This window comes from Eleutherodactylus coqui, chromosome 3, assembly GCF_035609145.1.
Source record: "Eleutherodactylus coqui strain aEleCoq1 chromosome 3, aEleCoq1.hap1, whole genome shotgun sequence".
NCBI lineage: Eukaryota > Metazoa > Chordata > Amphibia > Anura > Eleutherodactylidae > Eleutherodactylus > Eleutherodactylus coqui.
In genome coordinates, this window is record NC_089839.1 from 247,978,034 (window position 1) to 248,000,099 (window position 22,066).

At 45.6% G+C, this 22,066-nt stretch overlaps 1 protein-coding gene across 1 annotated transcript; it reads left to right on the forward strand.

Moving 5' to 3' along the window:
- The first annotated feature begins 49 nt into the window (after positions 1–49).
- Positions 50–21,235, forward strand: SASS6 (SAS-6 centriolar assembly protein). Its single transcript, XM_066597235.1, has 16 exons — positions 50–270; positions 5,269–5,329; positions 6,591–6,775; positions 8,127–8,295; positions 8,380–8,457; positions 9,028–9,147; positions 10,424–10,615; positions 11,451–11,645; positions 11,742–11,831; positions 12,520–12,699; positions 16,365–16,446; positions 17,730–17,824; positions 17,933–18,064; positions 18,145–18,212; positions 18,701–18,789; positions 20,693–21,235. Exons 1-16 carry the CDS (start codon positions 206–208, stop codon positions 20,788–20,790), a joined length of 1,899 nt encoding a protein of 632 aa, XP_066453332.1. The 5' UTR covers positions 50–205; the 3' UTR covers positions 20,791–21,235.
- The last annotated feature ends 831 nt before the right edge of the window (positions 21,236–22,066 follow it).

The following is a 22,066-nucleotide window of genomic DNA, read 5'->3' on the forward strand; positions in this document are numbered from 1 at the left end:
CGTCCTGTAACGTCGTATAGTCTGATGCGTCGTGACGTCAGCACGCAGAGGACGCAGCAGGCGGTTGATTTGGAATTTGTACCGCGACGAACTGAGTACGGCCGGCGCCCGAGTGTGCCGCGCTGGGGGGAGGTGAGGGGCTCCTCGGGGGTCACCGCCAGTGCAGGCAGCTCCGGAGAACCCGACCACCAGACCCTCCGACAGGATGGCTCAGGAGCTGCTCAGCCGGGAGGTGAAGGTTCTACTGCGGAGCCAGGACTGTAGTGAGAGGTGAGGTGTCAGTCATACGGCCCCCATTATTCTGTACCGGCCCTGTAGGTGTCAGTCATAATACAACCCCTGTTAATCTATCCCAGCCCTATGGGTGTCAGTCATACTAGTACCACCGTTTTTCTGTACCGGCCCTATGGGTGCCAGTCACGCCACTACCCCGTTATTCTATACTGGTCCTATAGGTGCCCGTCTCGCTACTCCCCTCATTCCATACTGGTCCTATAGGTGCCCGTCACGCTACTACCCCTGTTATTCTATACCGGCCCTATAGGTGTCAGTCATACTAGTACCACCGGTTTTCTGTACCGGCCCTATGGGTGCCCGTCACGCCACTACCCTGTTATTCTATACCGGCCCTATGGGTGTCAGGCACGCTACGGCCCCCATAATTCTGTACCCGCCCCATGGGTGTCAGGCACACTACTGTGCTCTATGTGTGGACCCATTCTGGTGTTGGCTGCTCAGGGAGACGGGTTGTTCCCCTCGGCGGCTCCTTTACCGGCTGATGTGCTCCTGCGTCTCCTGTGACAATGACCCCGCGGAGCGCACTGCTGCAGGACATGGATGTGTTCTGTATGTACGTGTGCAGCACACCTATAGCCAGATCACCCACATCCATCTGGGGCAGGAATAACAATGTATCTGCCTCTTCTGTGCCCGGCAGCCGCTGCCCTCCTGTATATGGGCAGTGTAGTCTTCTGAGTTTATACTGGGTGGGTTTGTGCCGTGCAGCTGAGGGGTCGTCACAGAAGATCAACTAAGAGAGAACTGGCATTGCCCACGAGACGCAGTTAAAGGGAACCTGTGCTGCCTGACCCCGGACATGTATGTACAGTGTGCACACGTATGAAGCTGCTGACCAAATGGAGCCTTGCGTGTTGGTGGGGGGGGCTGTGCCGGCTGCTACCTGCCCAGGTTCTTTAGAGTGCCAGCCCTTACCCTATACACACAGAGAGCTGTCGCTTGGGATGATGTGGGCAGGGAGTGCTTGGTCTTGTAAAGCCTGCAGTGTTCCAAGTTATGACATACGTGTGCGCACTGTACATACGTGTTCCATGTGTCTGTGGTTCAGGAAGCATGAAGTTGGTGACAGGTTCCCTTTTAATACAACGTGACAGGCTGATTGCGGGTTAAATACACTTCTTTCTGATGGTGCTCAGTAGGTAGGGCCACAGAAAGTACCGTAGGTAGAGAGTACTGTGCCGGGGCCCGGACACAAGGCATACTGCTGCCTGGTGAGGCCTAATGCCGCAGGGCCATTGGGGGTTTCTAGGGAATTGCTAGTGATGACCTATCCTCAGGAGAGCTAATCAATAGTTAATCAGCTGGGGACCCCGCTGTAAGGGGTCAGAGGGGAAACTGCTGCCCCGACCCCAGCCTAGCGAGCGGTGCGTGTAACTGCAGGCGCAGCTCCCATTAATTTTAATGAGACCCCAGCCTGCAGTTACGAGCGCCACCCATAAGGCGTTAAGTTAATAGGCCTCATGGACTGTATTATAATGGGTCGTCAGTAGGACTTCCCTGGACAACCCCTTTAATGATGGGAATGATCTGTGATGTCTTTCTGTCTTTCTCGTATGTTACATTATATAGTAATTGGCGGTGGATTATCACAGTCTCCATCAGGTTGTGAGAGGGCGTCGGAGGCTGTACAGCGAGTCCTCACCTGTCTGTACAGGTGTGCTATATAGGACTGTGGGTTGTATCATCATGGTGGTGCAGTAGAACTTTTACTTCATATTGGGGGTTTATATTAATCTTTGCAGTTTCTGCAGAAACAACCCCGTTTATATGTACAGGACAGAAGCCCACGGCACCCTCCGAATATCCACACCCCAGGAATAAGCGGGGGCGCCCGTCGCACATCACTAGCACTCCAGAAGAACACCCCGCTACCAGGAGTGGCGGAACGTGATGGCATCTATCTAACCATCTATTAATCCAGCATCGTTATGACCCACGCAGGGGTCTTGTCCGGCCTCAGGCCGCCCCTTGTTGGGTCACATTGTTACATAACTATTATTGTGGATGTCTAATGTTCATTAGTAATTGTACCGCTGATGATTAATGGCCGTGCGGTTTACCTGCCAAGCCCTGTGGCTGTTGGTCTCGGCTCGTTAGCGGCTGCACAATTTAGCAGGTATCAGCCTTATATACACACAAAACCACCTGCCCGCTAAGCGTTTGCAGACAGCGCCAATATGCGGATGTGTGCGGTTTTGGCTGCATTGACGATCTCCGTAGAAGCTTGCCCTGCGGCTTTCAGCCGGTGCCGACGGCGTTGGGCTATGACGGGCGCTGCCATGTCCTGCTGGTAGTTTACACGCTTCCAGAAATGTCATGAACGGAGAAAAGATGTTTGATGAACGATACAAGTATTTCTTCTGATGGACGTGTCGGGTGGGAGGTCAGCGTGTCGGGTGGGAAGTCAGCGTGTCGGGTGGGGGGTCAGCGTGTCGGGTGGGAAGTCAGCGTGCCGCCGCCGCTTCTGTACCTGGCAGGACGACCAAACTAATTGTAGAGCTAATTATAATCTGTATTTTTAGTCTTAAATCAGAGGGAACGTACAGTCAGACATTACAGCAGGAAATGAAGAAACACTTTGAACAATAGGGGTGATGGGAGGTAGAAGGGCCTGTTCTGTATAATGGTCCAGCTTTTAGATGACTAGGGTGTTATAATAGAGCTGTATGAGCCAATCATAAGCCGGCATCTGTGTGTGGGGTGATATCATTTCACCTGATCGTAGTATCATGAGTTTTTAGTCTAGGAGCTGTGATCCGTCTCCCTAAAGGGGGGTATTTAGGTAATACTTAAAATTGTGAGTTTTGAGGATTACCTTGATTGTCTGGGGTAGTGTATTACAGAGAACTAGAGGGGATCAGGAAGAGTCTTGCAGACAGGAGTTGGGAGGTTTGGACTACAGAGGAAGTTGGTGTAAGGTCATTAGCGGTATGAAGAGCACAGGTAGGGCGGTAGGTAGTGATGAGGGAGGAGATGTAGAGCGGTGCAGCACTGTGGAGAGCTCTGTGGATGAGTGATGGGTATAAATTCTATATTTGATGGGCAAGCAGTGCGGTGACTGGCACGGGGTGAAGGTATCCATGTAGCCAATGACTAAAAATGAGCCTGGCTTCTGCCATCATGACGGATTGGAGAGAGTTTAGTGAGGGGGAAGACCGACCAGTGGCAAATTACAGCAGTCCAGGTGAGATTGGAACAATACGGTGTGCTGTTTGTATGATGAGAAAAGGATGGATTCCAGAGATGTTTTGAGGTGCAGGTGATGTGATTGAATAGGAAAGGAGTTGTGGTGGCACCACACTCAGAAATGGTAATGTCACTTAGGTTAGTAGATGGTGGAAACCCAAATTCAGTTTTTGAAAGCTTCCGTTTCAGGCCGAGGACATGGTGGAGACGGCGGATAACGACTGGTGTCTTGGCAAGAGGCATATAACTGTGTGTCATCCGCATAGTGATTGCTGAAAGCCATATCTGCTGATAGTTTGTAGATAGCAGGGAACCCCAACAGCAATGGGAAGGGAGGTGGAGACGGCTAATGATAAGCTGAATGAGCGTCAGAGAGATCGGAGGAGACCCAAGAGAGAGAAGTGTCCTGTAGGCCAAGAGAGGGCAGTATACTGAGGAGGAGGCGGTGATCTGCAGAGAGATCCAGAAGGATCGGTAGAGAGTAGTCTGCATTAGATGTAACAGTCTGGAGATCATCTGACATGACCGGAAGGTTGGTTTCTGTGGAATGTAGAGAACAAAAAGCAGATTACAAATTCTGTTCCTGACCCCTTACAGAGGGATAGCTGGTTAGACAGGAGAAGACCAAGCATTGAAGGAGTTTGGAGATGAAAGGGAGAGTAGAGACGGGTCGGTAGTTGGACGGCTCGAGATGATGATGACTTACTAAGTAATGGGGTATGACAGCAGGCTTAAAGGAAGGGAATCTACCAGAAAAAGTAGGTTGACTCTTGTAGTGAGGTGACTGGTGACAGCCAGAACGAGGGGTGAGGGAATAGGGTCACTAATGCAGGTAGCAGGGCGAGAAGAATCCTGAAGACTTCTGATATCGAGTCTGATGCTGAGGATGATCTACAGAAGGTGCGGTAGGGAGGGGGATCAAAGCTGCTCGGAGATTGGGAGGTTTCCTGCCGAATGTTCTCTGTTAAATAAGGGTCTTCATCCCTGAGATCCATCATAGACGACTGTACTGTGGGCCCGAGGAAGGGGTGAAGAGTGTCGGAGTTGTTAGGATTGGGGACCGCATTGATGACTGCAGGGAGTCTATACATTGACTGTAGATTTCTGTGTGCGCGATGGGTAGGAGGGTCCTAGAGAGACAAGAATACTTGATGCTAAAGTTGTGTTCAGAAAACAAGAGAAAAATTTTAAAACGCTGAAACAAGCCAGAAGACGGACCAAGTGTATTGCCGTGTTTGTGTGGGAGAAGCATTAATGGGACTCTGTCGGCTACTTTGGACAGGTAGTTGACACACTGAGTCTGGGGATGTAAGTTTTATGCTTGCCTTCCCTGCGGTTCCCTCGGTGTCCGCTGTCAAACCCATCACTGAAGGCTTCTGGCAGACTTCGAGGCACGTACCTAGTATGGGAGGACTACATACTGCGGGCCTGTGTAGTCTGGGGTATATGCTGCTGCCGCTGGTTGGAGAGTATGGACCTCAGAAGAAGGGAATAAAACTGAGGGTACTGGGGGGTAACCTGGAAAGTGCATCTACTCCACCACTCCTGCCTCGAATTTGGGGGTATGGGAAGAGTGGAGCCCACCATAAGAGCCGCAGGGAATGTGGTGCCAGGTTGAAAGATTTTGTAACAAAGTCGTCTAATTCTGCTGTAGACTTATGCCGGACAGAACGGACCTGCAGACTATTACACAAGACCTTTATGGAGCAGACTACATGCTTTGCGTCTTTGATCTTTCGCTTTCCATAGGCTGTATGCTAATGTAATATATCATATGTGTTACAGGAGGCAGACAGTCCGGATATGCATCGAGCAGCTCACCGCTTCATCGCCCGTCCATAAGAAGGTAAGTATACAACTGCCTCTTGGAGGAATCCTTGCATAGGCCTTAGCTCTATAGTAAAACCAAATTTTCCAAGTAGATGAGACTTGGGCCCGCTGCACACGGGCGGAAATTCTGCGGCAGAATGTCCGCCCCTGGACGCCTGCATAGAATTGTATTACAAAACGCAATGCTATGCAGACGGCCGCGATTTGTCTGCGTGAAATTACACGCGGAAAACAAATCGCGGCACGCTCTTTCTATTACAGAAATGTCACTCCCCGGCAGCCGGCACATCAAGGAGCCGGAGCCGCGGGAGAGGTGAGCGCCGCACTGGTCCCTGCAGAGGTGCGGGTCAGGTCCCGCTGCGAGAATTCTCACAGCGGCCTTATTTGTAGATGAAAGCTGGAAATGGTTGTGACCTGAAGAAATTACATGAGTTATGTAACTGTAACAAAAGTAAGATACAGAATACATAACCTGAAATTAGTTGTTTGCCGTAACATAAAAAAAAAATAAAATCATAATTTTGGAAGGGAGAGTAAAATACCAATTGCTAGTTCTGGGTCAGCCCTGTTCTTGGGGCAATGATGAGTTTCAGCAGCATCCGCCTGCTGAAGATTGGCTCCTGGACCACTAGAATTGGCATCTCAAATATGTACAGCTACTACAGTGTTTCCTTAAAAATATAATCTACCCTGATAATAAGACCTACCCTGTTTTGGGGAGAGGCTTCAACTATAAGGCCTCCCCTTAAAATAAGACCTAGCTAACCTGCATTAAAAAAATCTATACTCGCCTGATCCACGGCATCCTGATACCTCACAATGGTCTCCAGTGGCGCTGATACCTCACAATGGTCTCCAGTGGCGCTGATGGAAACTGCGTTCTCCCCGTCATATAGCTGACCTTCTTCCGCAGTTTGCCGCAGCGCCGCTGAAGACCATTAGGAGGCATCTGGACACTGCGAACCAGGTAAGTATAAACTGTCCACCCCCCTCTTCCCCCGTCGCTATGCCTCTTTTGGGGTAAAAATTAATATAAGACAGTGTCTTATTTTTGGGGTAACACGATAACTGCAGACCTTATAGCAGATGGAAGCGCACGCACATAGTGCCACAGAGAATGATACACACATCTGCTGCCCGTTCACAGTATGATAATGCTGGTTATAGCGCAGGCTTTGTGTCATGTATTCTGCTTTGTTATACTATGAGCTGCCATGTAAGACTGATAAACATTGTTCTCTCTCACTTTTTCCTATTTTGCACCCCCTTTCCTGTAGGACTTGATTGTTCGGATGACTGATGATACGGATCCTTTCTTTCTTTACAACCTTGTGATATCAGAAGACGACTTCCAGAGTCTGAAGCTTCAGCAGGGCCTCCTGGTTGACTTTTCAGCTTTCCCACAAAAGTTTATAGATTTAGTTTATCAGTGTATCAATGAAGAAAAAAAAGAGGTTCCGCGGTAAGGAGCAGTCATGGCTGCGTGTTACTGGCTAACAGAACGAGGATTTAAAAGACGTAGACTTTGGTTGTAGTTTAGATTCTCTAGACCTATATTTAAATGACCCTCCGATCCTGGGACAAAATCTTGTCGCAGGACCAGAGGGAGGGGGAGGTACGTCAACTGGAACCTTGTTCCAAGATGGCCGCACAGCTTCTTAGATTACCCAATACACAGAGAACTGATGGTATGTTTGTAACTTAAAGGGGTTGTCTAGGATTGGAAAAGCATGACTGCTTTCTTCCAAACGCAGTGCCACCCTGGTCTGTGAGTTGTGTGGTATGTCAGGTCAGGCCTTGTGTGGCACAGAGTGTTAAGGCAGCAGAATGCAGTCCTATGCTCTGACTCATGACCTGAAGGTTTGCGGGTTCAATCACCGCATAGTTCAGGTAGACGACTCAAGGTTGATTCAGCCTTCCATCCTGCCGAAGTCTGTAAAAGGAATACCCAGCTTAAAGGGGTTGTCCCGAGGCAGCAAGTGGGTCTATACACTTCTGCATGGCCATAATAATGCACTTTGTAATGTACATTGTGCATTAATTATGAGCCATACAGAAGTTATAAAAAGTTTTATACTTACCTTCTCCGTTGCTGGCGTCCTCGTCTCCATGGTGCCGACTAATTTTCGCCCTCCGATGGCCAAATTAGCCGCGCTTGCGCAGTCCGGGTCTTCTTCTTTTCTGAATGGGGCTCCGTGTAGCTCCGCCCCGTCACGTGCCGATTCCAGCCAATCAGGAGGCTGGAATCGGCAATGGACCGCACAGAAGCCCTGCGGTCCATGAAGACAGAGGATCCCGGCGGCCATCTTCAGCAGGTGAGTATGAAGACGCCGGACCGCCGGGATTCAGGTAAGCGCTGTGCGGGTGGTTTTTTTAACCCCTGCATCGGGGTTGTCTCGCGCCGAACGGGGGGGGGGTTTAAAAAAAAAAAAAACCCGTTTCGGCGCGGGACAACCCCTTTAAGTAATAAAAAAAAATACCTGAAAGCACTGAGGGATAAGTTCGTGCTATACAAATAAAAAGTCCCTCCCTTCCCAAGAAAGCAGCCATGTTGTGCTAACCCCAGAGAACCCGTTTTATACTATATGATGCTCTGATTGGTCAGTGCTGCTTACTTGATAGTTATATGAACAGGGGTTGAAGAATGTTTTTTTTTTTTTTCAAAACTAAACTTAACATGCCCGTTCCCTTTGGAATGCAGTTTTACAGTTTGTGTATCGCTATAATTTACAGTTATTTCTCTTAGCTTGCATTTAGACTTCCAAGTGCGATTTGCGCACCCCTTAGTGACGTGTTCTGGTCTCTATCTGCAGATTCCTGTTACAGCTGTCCTCCGGCGCAGCTCTAGGTAGTTCTCCAGCCCAGTTAGATGTGGTGGAGACTAATCCATTTAAGCACCTGACGCATCTCTCTTTACGACTCCTACCAGCAAATGACATGGAAGTAAAGACTTACCTGGCGATGTGTTTAAAGTGTATAAAGGTACCGATCTTATCAGTACTACGTGGTGTTTCCTTCCTTCTGGATTCCAGTTGGGTAACAATTTAGTGGGATCTATTCTTGCAGGAAGAAAAAGTTATGTTACATCACAAACTGAAAAAAACAGAGGATGATCTGACCCGACAGCTGATCTGCACACAGCAGGTAAGATGTGGGGTCCCCCGCATGGCTGTGTATTAATTGTAAGGACCGTTTGGAAAATGTCACAAAAAAGTAAGGATCAAGTCCTACTTCTGTCCTTGTATGATCTATCTATTTCTTTGTGGAAGTTGGTGATATATTTACTAGAATCCACCAATCTGATAAGCTAGCTGAATGAAGGGAGCAGGAAAAAACTCGTTGCATTTGGATGTACAGTTTCATTTTTCGGGTACATGCACATGGGTGATTTAAAAGTTGCACCTGAGATAATCGGGTGCAATGCGCATCAGACAGGACTTGGACCTCCCGTATGTCCTGAACTCGGCACGTTGACTTCTAATGTTTCGGTCTGAGAATTGGACAAAAATTGCTGCAATTGCTTAACTTGGACTGTTGGTCTGAGTAAAAAAGATCCGTGTGAATAGACCCATTTAAATGAACAGTGCCATTTCTGTCTGATTTCTGGAAAAAAAGCCTGTGCTCAGGTACATTTATATGGCATTTACTCTTTTTCTGCAAGGAAAAAAACTAAACTCTCTAATTGTGAACATTTCTGATCACCCTTTTATGCAGAGTCTATCTGAGAAAACGATTGAATTGGAGAACTTAAAAAGTGACTCTTCAACCAAGATTACAGCATTAACGAGCCAGCACACGGCAGAGCTTACAAGCGAAAAGGAAAAGGCTCAGCAGGTACGAGGCGTTACTTGTTTTAGGAAAAACCTTGTCAAATATCCAGTTGGTGTTTATAGGGTTAAATGAGCTGTAGAAGATGGACAAACCATTGCTGCTTCTTTCCAGAAACGGCACCACTTCTATTATGGTATTGAAGTGCGGCCTCATTTGCTTGAATGAACAAGTGGTACTAGTTTCTGGAAGCAGAATAAAACCTTACGCATTCTGATGTCATACAACCATTTTCATAAAAGCGGGTCCCTTGTTCTGGACCTTCAGCAATAATCCAGAGCTGAGAGCCGCTACAAAGAACGACTTCTCACTATGGGTAATCTATGCCCTACCATGGGAAGTGCTGCTGGACAGCGAAGATGGTAGAGGTCCCAACTGAACAAAAAAAGGTAGGTGTGTGGATAGATAGGCCGTCTGCATGTGGAATCCGACCCTGGCAGCAGCAGCGTCCGTATGTACCTGCCTTCTCCATCAGCTTTAAAGAGGACCTGTCGGCTCTCCTGTCTTGTGTGTTCTAGTAAATGCTTCTATTCCCCATGACAACAATTCTGGAGAATCTTTTCTTATATCCCTGCACTGTGTGCCATTCCGGTTATTCTTCTGAGAAATGTTGTGAATAAATTGCTTCTTCTCAGAAGGCGCTGACAGCCGGGATTAGACCGTATGAGACAGCAGGGACGCACCCCAGCTGGGAACGCCCAGTTATCAATTTATGTCTCAACTTTCTGGGGCAATAACAAGAACGGCACAAGATGCTTTAGTATTGTGTTATGGGAAATACAATTCTTTACAGAATCCGATGTGTCTGGGGAGCTGACAGCTCCTCTTAAAGAGCACCCAAACAGCCTATGCTGTATGTATGAGATATAGAGATTAAAAATAAAATGTGTGCATTAGCTGCAGAACAGGGGTGGTTTTTAAGAAAAATGTACAGAATAGGCTAAAAAAAAATGCTTAACCCTTTCCAATCCACTGTCTGACGTCTAAAGACATTTTGATTGAAGGCTGTACAGCTTCCAATGTCAGAAGACATCCGGCAGGGTATTCTTACTGTATATTACTGGCCGCTCTGTTGTCAGGGGCCTCTCTGGCAGGTCACATACTGCAGTACTGGCTCTAGCCAGCAGATGGTGCAATTGTAAAATGGCTGAAAGAGAAAGCCCCCTAGGAAACCCTGAATCCAAAATTGGATTGCAAAGGGTTAATCGCCTAATCTGTACATTTAAAAAAAAAAAAAAAAGTACTCGTTAAGCCTCTTACAATGGATGCCATTTCTTTTTAGGCTAATACACAGCTACAGCAACAGTGTGAGCAACAAAGAAAAGAGTTTGAGAGCTCGCTTCAGAAGAACACGCAGCAGATGCAGAGCCGACTGAATGAGCTTGAACAGTCCAATAAGGATCTTCTTGAAAGAAGATATAAGGCTGAATCTACTGTCCGAGAGCTCAAGGCAAAGTACCAGAGTCTGGAGGAGGTACCGATCTGTTTTTGAAATGTACAAGTTTTGTATTAGCAGTATGATAAAGGCTACATTATCACAGTTTGGCTATATGATTAACCCCCTAACGCTCCAGAACGTACATTTATGTCATGGAGATTCGGAGTTTATATGGAGCGGCTCCATACAATGCGCATGCTGGATGTTTCTTACAGCTGCCTGCAACAGCTCCGATCAGTACCGCCGCTGAGCACAGGTGTTAACCCTTTAAAGGCTACCGTCAATTCTGTTAGCGGCACTTAAATGTTCTGATTGGAGTTCAGATATCGCGGGGTGCTGCTTGGTTTCCATGGCAGTTTTATTTATATAGTTTTATTGTACAGAAGTAGTAGAAAATGAGGAAAAAAAATGGGTGAATACAATTTTTGGTGATGACAAATGTATAAGGCCAGGATCACATGACCATAAGTGGAAACCTCGGTGAGCCTGGCTGTGACCCTGCGTAGGTCAGCGAAATTGTACTGTGCGTGGCCGCGTGTTCACACAATAAAATTGCCAAGATTGCTGCTTTTCATTCATCTGCTTCTGAAAAAATGAAATGGTGACCAAAAAGTTATATGCTCATTTTGTGGTAAAGCCTTGGCGCTACCTGGAATGGGAAATCGAAAGGAAAAATTTATACTACTTCCTGCTGGATCCACTTCTGGCTTTGGTTCAAAAAAAAAAACAAACTCACAGAACTTTGTTTTACAAAAAGAAAACTTTGCGGGGTTGGTTGAAAAAAAAAAAAAAAACCAAAAAACTGCACTTTATTTTGAAGTGGTTATGATGGATCGTGTTTGCTTCTTACCTTACTCTGTTGTCTCTATAGGATCTACAACGAGCAGAACAGAAGGTAACATCCCTCGGCAGAGAGAACAGTGCGCTGGATGCAGAGTGCCACGATAAGGAGAAAGAGCTAAATCGTCTTCAGACACGGCTGGCTGTTTTTGAGCAAGAACTGAAAGACAAGGATCAGTTGGTGCAGAGGAGTAATGAAATTCTTGTAGCCACTCAAGAACAAAAGGTAAGACTTGTCTGAAAGGTTATAACATGATTAAATATTCTAGATAACGGTCTGTAGAAGTGTTTTTAATTTTATTTTTTTTGTAATATATTTTAGACTGTTCTAGAAGCCAATACTGAGAAAAAGCAAGTGCAGATTGGGAAATTAGAGGCAACAATAAAATCCTTATCTTGCGAGCTCCTTAAGGTAAACAACCATTTTGTGTAATATTAAAGGGGTTGTCCCGTGGCGAAATCCAAATTTTTTTTTTTTAACTTACCCCTGCATTCTGCCCCGTTAAAATCAATTCCGTTAGTTATTTAAAAAAAAAAAAAATCACTTACCTGCATCCCCGTTCGCGCAGCATCTTCTTTTCTTCTTTTAAAGATGGCCGCCGGTCCTTTCCCATGGTGCACCGCGGTTTTCTCCCATGGTGCACCATGGATTGTCTTCTCCTTCCTTGCGTTCCACTGCCGATTACAGCCACCTAATTGGCAGATCGGCACTATGTGATGGGGCGGAGCTACGATGACGACGCGCAGACCAGCTCTCCGGCACGAGCACACAACAGAAGACCGGACTGCGCAAGCGCGTCTAAAGAAGCAAGAAGACACCGAAATTAGACGGCTCCATGGAGACTGGGACGCCAGCAATGGAGTGGGTAAGTGAATAACTTCTGTATGGCTCATATTTAATGCACGATGTATATTACAAAGTGCATTAATATGGCCATACAGAAGTGTATAACCCCACTTGCCGCCGCGGGACAACCCCTTTAAGGACTAGATATGGTTTACAATGGCATCACAGAGTCAGACTCATGGTAATTCATATATTTGATAATGACATTCCATTCTGTAACTCCCTAACTTTCCTTCCCACTTAAATTGTAAAGGCCAATGATATAATAAAGAAACTTCAAGGAGACCTCAAGACATTAATGGGAAAACTGAAGCTGAAGAATGCAGTGACGGTGCAGCAGGAGAAACTTATTGCAGAGAAAGAGAAGTTGCTTCAGGAAGGGCAAATAAAACTTCATGACATTCAGCAGAGTCTGCGGTTGAAAGAGGAAGAGGTAAGCTGGGCTGTAAATATGGATTCCCATCTTGACCGATCATTATGCGACAAGCAGGGGTATGGAAACGGACAAAAAAGGCAGCGCTATCCTGGTTTTTGTAATTCCCATAGAAATGAATGGGAGTTATGTAATTGTGTAAACACCCTTGTATGGGATGGTATGCTGTCCCCGTAACTTGAGATGCAGAATTGGCCTAGCTTGTTCTACGCTGTTTATCTAACTGATTCACTTCTGTGGGAGATATGAAAACGGCATGGTACAGGGTGCTCAGCTGTTTCCTTTTAATGCGGCCACCTCTCAGCCTGGATGTGGGCGAGGCGGGTCATGCGCCTACAGATAGGTGCAGATTGCAGAGTGGGGACCCACATGCATTACACATTTATGCCACATTCAATGGATATGCAATTAGAAGAAAAAAAATTCATTTGGCTCAGCTTCTCAAACGGGACCTTCAGCTGCCTGATACGGATCTCCACGGAGCTCAGACTTAAGCCTCCAGCTTTAACAAGGCAAGCAATGTGCAAAAAAAATTATCTTTAGCAAGGGTCTGCTCCACATGAAGTAATCCTCTTCATTAATGTTTCTATAAAACAGAGACCTGACAAATGACAAACTCCAAAGTGCCAGACCTGTTCTCACTGCCGTGAAAAAGGCTGCTTTGCAGCCGAAACATGTCTGGCACTTTGGAGTTTGTCATTTGTCAGGTCTCCTGTTTTAAAGAAACATCAATAAAAGGATTACTAACCGTGGAGCCGACTCTTGCTAAAGCTTCTCTTTTGCATATGGATATGCAATAAATTGGCTTAAAGTATATTTCACTCTTCAGCAAGTTTTTTTTTTTTTTTTTTTTTTTATAAATTCACCAGGTCCTCTTTACCCTCATTTGCTGCTGTTTGCACCCTGTTTCATGTTTATACGGTCTGATTTAATTTGTCTGTTGGTTTGCTCTTTGCAGTCCACTTTCAGGAAGTGGGTGTGTAGCTAGTCTAGTATTCTGCAGTTGTTAAATGTCCTGGCTTCCTTAGTCTTCCAGTGCTGCATTGCTCTGTTCCAGGTCCAGTCACCAGGTAGGCAGTATCTGAATGCCCACCCCCCTGCTATGTGAGAACGATCAGACATTTAGAGAGATTCTTGCCAAATAGTAAACTCAGTAGTGTGTATATAACCACCTATATATGCTGTAACTTTAGGAGAAGTAGAGACACTGGAGCTCGTAATCAGTGTCTGCAGATCTGTCAGCTTGCAGCCTCTGAGTGCAGGGGAGTGGCATGTGAAAGCCCCTCCCCTGTTGCAATGGAAACATTCTTATGTCCTTGTTACTATGGAAGCTCTGTGCCTAATGACAGTGTATTGCAGAGAAGCTGAAAGGGAAAGCAACATTTTTAATGCAAGTATATTATAGAAATGATGAGACCAATACAAGCTAGTAGATGAGCATAAGTTATCGGAATATGCCTTTTCAAGAAGTATTCCCATGTCAGACGAGAAGTTTATTCATAACTGGATTAAGCAGAACACATTGTACCATACCAACAACACTTCTAGTAGTTTGTGATACCCGCATTACTTCATGAAACTGTCTCATAAGATGTCAAATATTTGGTGAAACTGAGTGAAATTGGACAATCGTGTATGAGAGGAAAAGAAAGTAACACTTCATCCATTTTATGTTGTAAGCGGGTGTGCATACGTCTGTTCTGTGCACACAGCTGGGGATTCTTGTGGAGGCCCATTTAGATGCAACGATCACTCAAAACTTACTCAAACGAACAAATTTGCGCAATGCGAAGCCATTGTGCGCTATTCGTTCACTTAACTCCTAATTTCAGCCTACATAAAAAAGGTCCTAAGTTCGTTTGCTTTTCACTTTGTTTAAATGACATTCGTTAAGTCGTTTGAAAGACTAGAGGGGAGGGTCAATTGTTTCCCTTCTAAACACAATGCCTACTTGACTCATGCCAGCAGTAGACAAAGGCTTTTCTTCACAATAATTAAAAACCTGCCAGTCAGAGACTCCTTGCATAAACACGCCCACCGGAGCAAACAACATTAAGGCCTCATGTCCATGGGGAAAATCAGGCCTGCTGCAGATTCTTCATGTAGAATCCATAGCGGGTCCCTCCTGCCCCGCGGACATGAGGCCTAAAAATCAGAATAATCTCACCTGCTTCGGACGATGCGGATCTTTCTTCCTTTACGGCCGGATCTTCTTTCTTCGGCCTGGCGGATGTGCTCGGGACGCGGGCGGCGTGCCACGTGCATGGGCCGGGCACATACGCCGGGCCAAAGAAAGAAGATCCGGCCACGAAGAAGGGAAGAACCGCATCGTCCGGAGCAGGTGAGTTTAATCCTGGTACGGGTCTCCTGAGGATCCGGACGGCTTCCATAGGCTTCAGTAGAAGCCTGCTGGAGCCGTCCCCGTGGGAGACCCGCGCGAAGATGAAGCATTTTCCATATTTTTTTTCCCCCCCCGCACGCAGATCCGCGCGAAGATGAAGCATTTCCATTTTTTTTTCCCCGCACGCAGATCCGCACCTTGCGGGAAAAATGACATCTGCAGGTATTTAACTACCTGCGGGTGTCCAATGCATCCCTATGGGGTGCGGATCCGCGTGCGGGAGAAACGCTGCGGATTTTAAGCCCGTGGACATGAGGCCTAAATGTTTACTTAGTCAATGAGGGAAATGGAGAGAATTTCAAACTATCTGTATGGTTTTTAAATGGTCAGTATTTGTATGCAAAAAAGTTGCTAGCTCGTTTAAACGACAATTGTGTGTAAATGGGGCTTTACATGGTGAGGCAGATTTACTACTGCTGTCTACTAGTCTTTAAAATACGCCAGATTTATCACAGTGACTCTGCTGGATGATAAATCTGGTGAATCTTGACTGTCTAGTCTATACCACAATGTTGGTGCATATTTGCCACATTTTGGTGCACATTTAGGCCATGCCCCTCTTTGAACTTGACGAAAAGTGTCTAAAATATTCTCTATAAAAGCAGCCCTTGGTGGGTATATAATCATATTATAATGTATAGCGGTGCAGACTCTATGAAATTTGATCCAAGAGTCCTCCGAAAGCATAAGGGGAATAGATGTAGCCAACACTTAAGAGCGCCATATAGGCTGAAATATTGCACATGTGAAATAAAGGGGTCCTTGAATTGGAGTGCTGCCTTCATCTTCCTGAAATCACATCATGAGGGTGGTACATTAAAATCACAGAGGTGAGGGGGAACACAAAAACATATTTCACTGGAAAAGAGCCAAAAATGCAGTACCTGATAAGGTGCAGAGCAGGCACAATCGCCATAAGTCCAGCACTGTGGCTGTAGGGTAGGCACAATGACTGTAGAGGCTAACAATATGCAGCAAGCCAGAACATAAACTGGAGGAGCTAAATTGTCCACTGCTTGCTGCATATTGTTAGGGTCTCCAGCCATTGTGCCGGCCTTATAGCGATTGTGCCTGCTCTGCACCTTATCAGGTATTGCATTTTTGGCTCTTTTCCAGTGAAATAAGTGTGGTACAAAGCATATAAGGCCGTTTGTGCCAGAATACTGGGAAATGATCAATAGTAAATCCGCCCCAGTGGTCCTAACTTTATATCCATGTGACCAACTTGTGAATGTTCTTACAGTTTCCTTATTGTGCATTTTAGGCAGAAAAATTGCAAGAACAACTTCAGCAAACAAACAAGAAGTTAGAAGAAAGTAAAGAGCTGCTCAAGACAAATGAGAACGGTGAGGACTTTAGAGCTCACAGAACCGTTGTAGAAGTCTCTGCATGTTGGCTCACTATAATACAGGTGGAAAGCAGAAGGCCTCATGTCCACGGGCAACATTGAGTTGTGGAATTTGCAGTTCAGTATGCCCACATTCATTGGGCATCCACGGGTAATTAAACACCTGTGGATGTCATTTTATCACCGTGTGCGGATCACACGCATGAGAGAAAAATCGCAGCACACTCCATTTCTGCAGTTTCCCGCACATTGAAGTTAATTGTCCGCGGCACGGCTGCAGGTGACACTGGTCGTGTCATGGGAAAGCAGAAGAATTAAAAAAAAGCATGCGCACTGCACGCCTAGACGTATCTGCCGTGCAGAAGAAAGACGATCTGACCGCGACAGGAGACCCTCGCTGCATCCGGATGGGTGTGAAACCGCCTGGAAACCGCTGTGAGATTCTGCACTGGGAATCCGAGCGTGCCCGTGGACACGAGGCCTACAGGTTTGGCTACACTGCTTGGAAACGCTGCTGGTTTTCCACAACTAGATCGGGTGTAAAATCCAGTGTCTACCGTAGCAGCAAAGTGGATGAGGTTTCAACAAATCTGTGGTGCGGATTTTAAATCTGCAACATGTCCGTCACGGAGGGGTGAGCACTAAAGGTCTCTGCAATGAGCCTATATTAATGATAGGCATAGCGCAGGAAATCGCGGCATGCTGCAATTTTAATCACACAAGTGGAAAATTGCTATGATTCTCCGCTTTTATGCAGTAGTTGCCCTATGGAAAGCTTGTCATGTGAGCTCCACGTGCAATTTATCGCCGTGGACCTCGCCATGACACCTTGCCCCCGGGGACAGCCAGACTAAAGCTTTAAACTATTTTTTTTTTGTTCTCTTTCTTAGTTTTAAGTAATCCATAACCCTGAAGTGTACAGGCTTAGTGGTCTGCCTACAATTATTTGGGTTTGGCCGCTAATGCCAGGTAAGTCTCATATTTACCAGAGCGTGACCCCTTGTGTAACCCTGAAGTGTCGGCTGGTGGACACCAAGGTGGCTGACCTACCTGTCAGTGGTGGCAGCGCAGTGTATTAGGGTGCAGGAGCTGGAAATAAGTCAACCCTGCGGTCTGCCCTGGGTGCCATACGTCACAAGATGGTTACTGTTCGACCCGCAAAACTGGTATCCATGACAAGCGAATGCGTCTACAGGGCGGCTCATGTGCATGAGGTGTCACAAAACTTGACCTGTTATTAAAATACATTTATACTGACTTGTGATTTTTGTTTTTCTGCAGTTATTACGTGGTTAAATAAGCAACTTAATGAAAATCAGTCTGCAAGCTCCAATCCAAGCAGTGCTCCCTTCAAAACGGTGTCGCCCAACCAGATGGTGGTTATTTTTTTTTAATTTTCCCCTTACCTTAGCCACATTATATACACACTGATTATATTCTCAAATGTGAAATACATGATGTTTATTCTGCAATGTTTGTTGCAGCTGGAGAACAGGATGCCTCTCCTGAACTCCCGGATTAACTACCCTCTTCCTTCCTCCTATTCGGTTATACCTTGTATTGCACCTTCTGCATCACACCAGCCCTCTTTGGATGTAATTCGCCCAGGTCCGCGGGTAAGGTGTGACTGTATGAAATGTATTAGACCTCTGTTTATGTATGGCCGTACTTAATTTCCAAACTCTTCTTTGTGTAGGTTCAGTACAATAATGCGCTCTCCAAAGCACATTTGCCAGGAACATCTCAGTGTGCAAATAAAGAGAAGTAAGTCAACCTTTCCACAATGGGGGGGACTTAAAGCGATCTTCCGTTTTTTTTTTGACAAAATTCTGTCCCACGGCCAAAGGCAGAGAGGGGATATATTACCTGCCGGTCCTCCGATCCACCAATGCAACATCCTGTTTTCCAGCATCCAAAATGGCTGACGCAATCTAATTTTCACTGTGCATTGATACTAATAGACAACCAATGCACTATACCTGTTCTGATTGGTCAGAGCTGCTCATGCGATCAGCTGCACCGACCAATCGGAGAGCAGTGCACATTAGGTTGTTAGAAAATTGCTGCAGCCATCTTGAATGTGTGAAAACAGCCATAAACTGGTGGGTTGGAGGGGCAGCAGAGAAGAACCACAGGTAATATATCATCCTGCCCTGTTAAGGATTTTTGTCCCAAAACCGGTCGGTGGCTTTAATTTTATTTAAATGTACTTGTTTCTAGTCAGTTGTCTCACTGATTTACTTGTATTCCAGTGGAGAGGCAGCAGGCCTGGATCTCAAGTATCTTAAGAAGACAGAAGGCGCCTTCCCTTTACAAGGCCTTAACCAAAACACTGCTGCAGGTGAGCGCTCTTCATGCAGAGCCGACGGTAACGTTTTGCAGACTATAATGTCAACCTGGGACATAACTGCTGCTGTAGATTACGGCGTGGATCTGTCAGAATCTGCCTGCAGTTTGGTGTTGGTTCACCCCCTCATTTGAAGGGGTGAAAATCTGCAGCATAAATTAGCATGGATGTAAAATCTGCACCGCAGCCCAGGTTAGGCTGTTTTCTGCATGCTGCTTGTGCTGTAAAATGAAGTGGATTTCTCACAGGCAATACCATCTGCAATATATAAACATACCCTTAAGGCCCTTCCTCACACAGACGTTTGCAGTAAACGCAGCGGTTTTCAACGCTTCGTATACTGCGATATCATGCGTGTTATGCTAGTGGTTTGCGCACCGCTGATAATTTAGCCAAGGAAGCTGAGAAAACAAACACCTATTGGGCGCCATCCCTACAGGCTTCCAGACACTTGTCTGTGTCTGCAGAGCATCTCTGGCTGGTAACAGGGTTTCAAGACAACGCCTCTAGCAAGAGATTGCTCTTATTGGCTGAGCCACGAGCTATTCATTTATTGAATACCTGTGATTGCTCTGATTGGCTAATCCAGCACCAATCTCTTGCTGGAGGTGGGGTCACTAACCTGGTCACTAGCAAAAGATTCTCTGACAAGTGCCTGGAGCCCCGGACAATGCCAGCATCAGTCAGTATAACTTTTTTTTTTGATTGTGCCACGCTGCTAACGCTGCCTATTCATTTCAATGGGCGACACAGGGCTGAAAACGGCCAAAGATAGAACATGCATTGCTGTCAAAGCGCAGTGTTGAAGACGCTTGTGTGAACAGCCCCATTGAAATGAATGGGAACCTGGTACAGCATTTAGCGCTGAGCTGAAAAGGCAGTGCTAAAAGCATGTAAAAAAAAAACCAGGCATCCATTTTGGGGCGTAAAGCCTCATTTTCATGTGCATTATGGAAAAACTGTCTTTATAATGACATATTTGCAAAAATATGATTTTTTTTTTCTTCTAAATTGCATTAACTCCTGAAAAGAAATTGTGGGGTCAAAATACTCATAACCCCCCTCAGTGAATACATTAAGGGGTGTAGTTTTTAAAATGGGGTCATGTGTAGGGGTATCTATCATTCTGACACCTATGAGCCTTTGCAGTCTTGGCTTGGTGCAGGAAAACCAAGTGTTCCTCAAAATGCTAAGTAATAAATTTGTACGTCTCCTAAATGGTTTAAAAAAAATGTCAAATGTGCATCCAGAGTAAACAGCTGGAAATATATATCTTTGCAAAAATTTGTACGGTCGCACATATTTGAGATATTATAGTTGAAAATGTGAAAAACTTTTCCAAAATTCCCCAATTGTGGCGCTTTTGATAAATATACACATTCTATCGGACTATTTTTACCACCTAAATAAAGTAAAACATTTGGCGAAAAAACAATGTCAAAATCACTTAGAATAACTGCGTAAAGGTTTTGCATATCCATGTTAAAGTGACACGTCAGATTTCCAAAATTTAGCTGTCACTAAGGGGTTCAAGGGCGGTAGGGCCCATATTTCAGGACAGACCCACCCACATAACCAGGCAAGAGTGAAAGAGGCCTAAAACGTGTTGTCTGCTTTAGGGAACCCATTTCCCAATGCTTATTCTGGATACTCAGACTAGATAGTAGAGGGGCTACAAAGAAGGCCTGTAAATTACACAAATCCATGTATCACCCGTTTGGCTTCAATGACAATTGTGTAGTGCTTCGTTTCACTGATGCTGCCAAACTCCCACCTAGTTTACTGGGGCCTCCCGTAACCAGAGCGCAGCGTGTCGAGGCTTTCTGGACTTCGCTACAGGTAACTGGTTTAAATGCAATTTCGGTATTCTAACAATCTGCTCTTTTTTTCACCGCAGTTCCAGATCCTCATAAAGCCTCCCTGCGCACATTGACACAAGCAAAGATGGGGCCTCAGATCCAGTCCGCATACTTCCCTGGACACTCGACATCTTGATTGCTTTAAACAAGCTGGTGTAACTGGAAGGTGGAATCGTGTTCAGGGCTACAAGATATTCCGATGTGGACTTCATGGCTCTGGAATGGTTGTTTGTCAGCCATTAGGTCAGATTGTTTTTGTGTGTTGTGTGGATGTATCTCTTCCTACTGTATAGGTGATTACTGTGTGATACTAATATGTACATCGGCTCCTCCGGGAGGAGGGCTTCCTATACATTCATCTGAAGCTCTCCTAGCACGACCTCTTGTATGAATGTCTGCGGTATCCTGACATTCTTCAATGCTGCATTTTGCACATCACAACAAATCTATTTTAACATTTTTAGTAATTTTATTCCAAAGACTTAAATGCTTGTACTACCTCTTATTGTCTGTAAGATGCCTGCTGTGTATATTTGTACTCTGTATGTAACACTCTAATTAAACACCGTGTATATAGGAAACTTTTCAGAAAAGGTTTAAAATTCATTGCTAGTGACGAAAATAACTTTCCTTTTTAACTGCCCATCTCCTCTGAACTGTGGTTGGCATGTGTTGACACTTTCCAATCCTGAATGTTGGACGAGGTCCGACACCGATTTCCCTACATAGACGTGTCGACCTCATCCAACATCAGAGCTGACACTAGGCAGGACAGCTCTCCAATGTCAGAAGTTGTTCTGCATATGTAGATTACACTATGCAGGACAAATTGGAGCTGCGCTGTTCTACATCTAATTTCTCTAATGATATCTAGCTATCATTAGAGAAATTAATAAACATTTATAAGACTATTTCTAATGTATATATTTACAGGATTACAAATGATCTTAATGTGAAACTCAATTTTTTGAAAATTAAGATGTAATGTTTGAGTAATTCCAAGGAATCCACAAAAGCGTTTCCATCCAAAATAAATAAGAGCTGGGGAGTGTGTGATTGGAAAGGGTTAACAGTGAAGCTAACCCAGTCCCAGTATCTGGAAAGGCAGCACTTTCAAGTTAAAAGAAGGTATGATCATTTTCATGTGATGTATGCAAACCATCTGCTAGGGAGGGGCAGAGCGGGTATGAAGAATGCCTGCTCTGCCAACTTACAAGCTCAAAAGGAGCTTATTTTCTGCCAATGAGTACAAGCCCATTTACACAGGACAAGTGTCAGACAAACGATGCCCGGCCCTCGTCTATACTCTAGCCCGTGCTGTTACACAGGAGGGAGTATCGCTGGATCACTCACAGTGCAGCGAGAGAAGAGTTCTCCCCTCGCTCTTCATTCACTGTAAGCAGCAGTCGTTC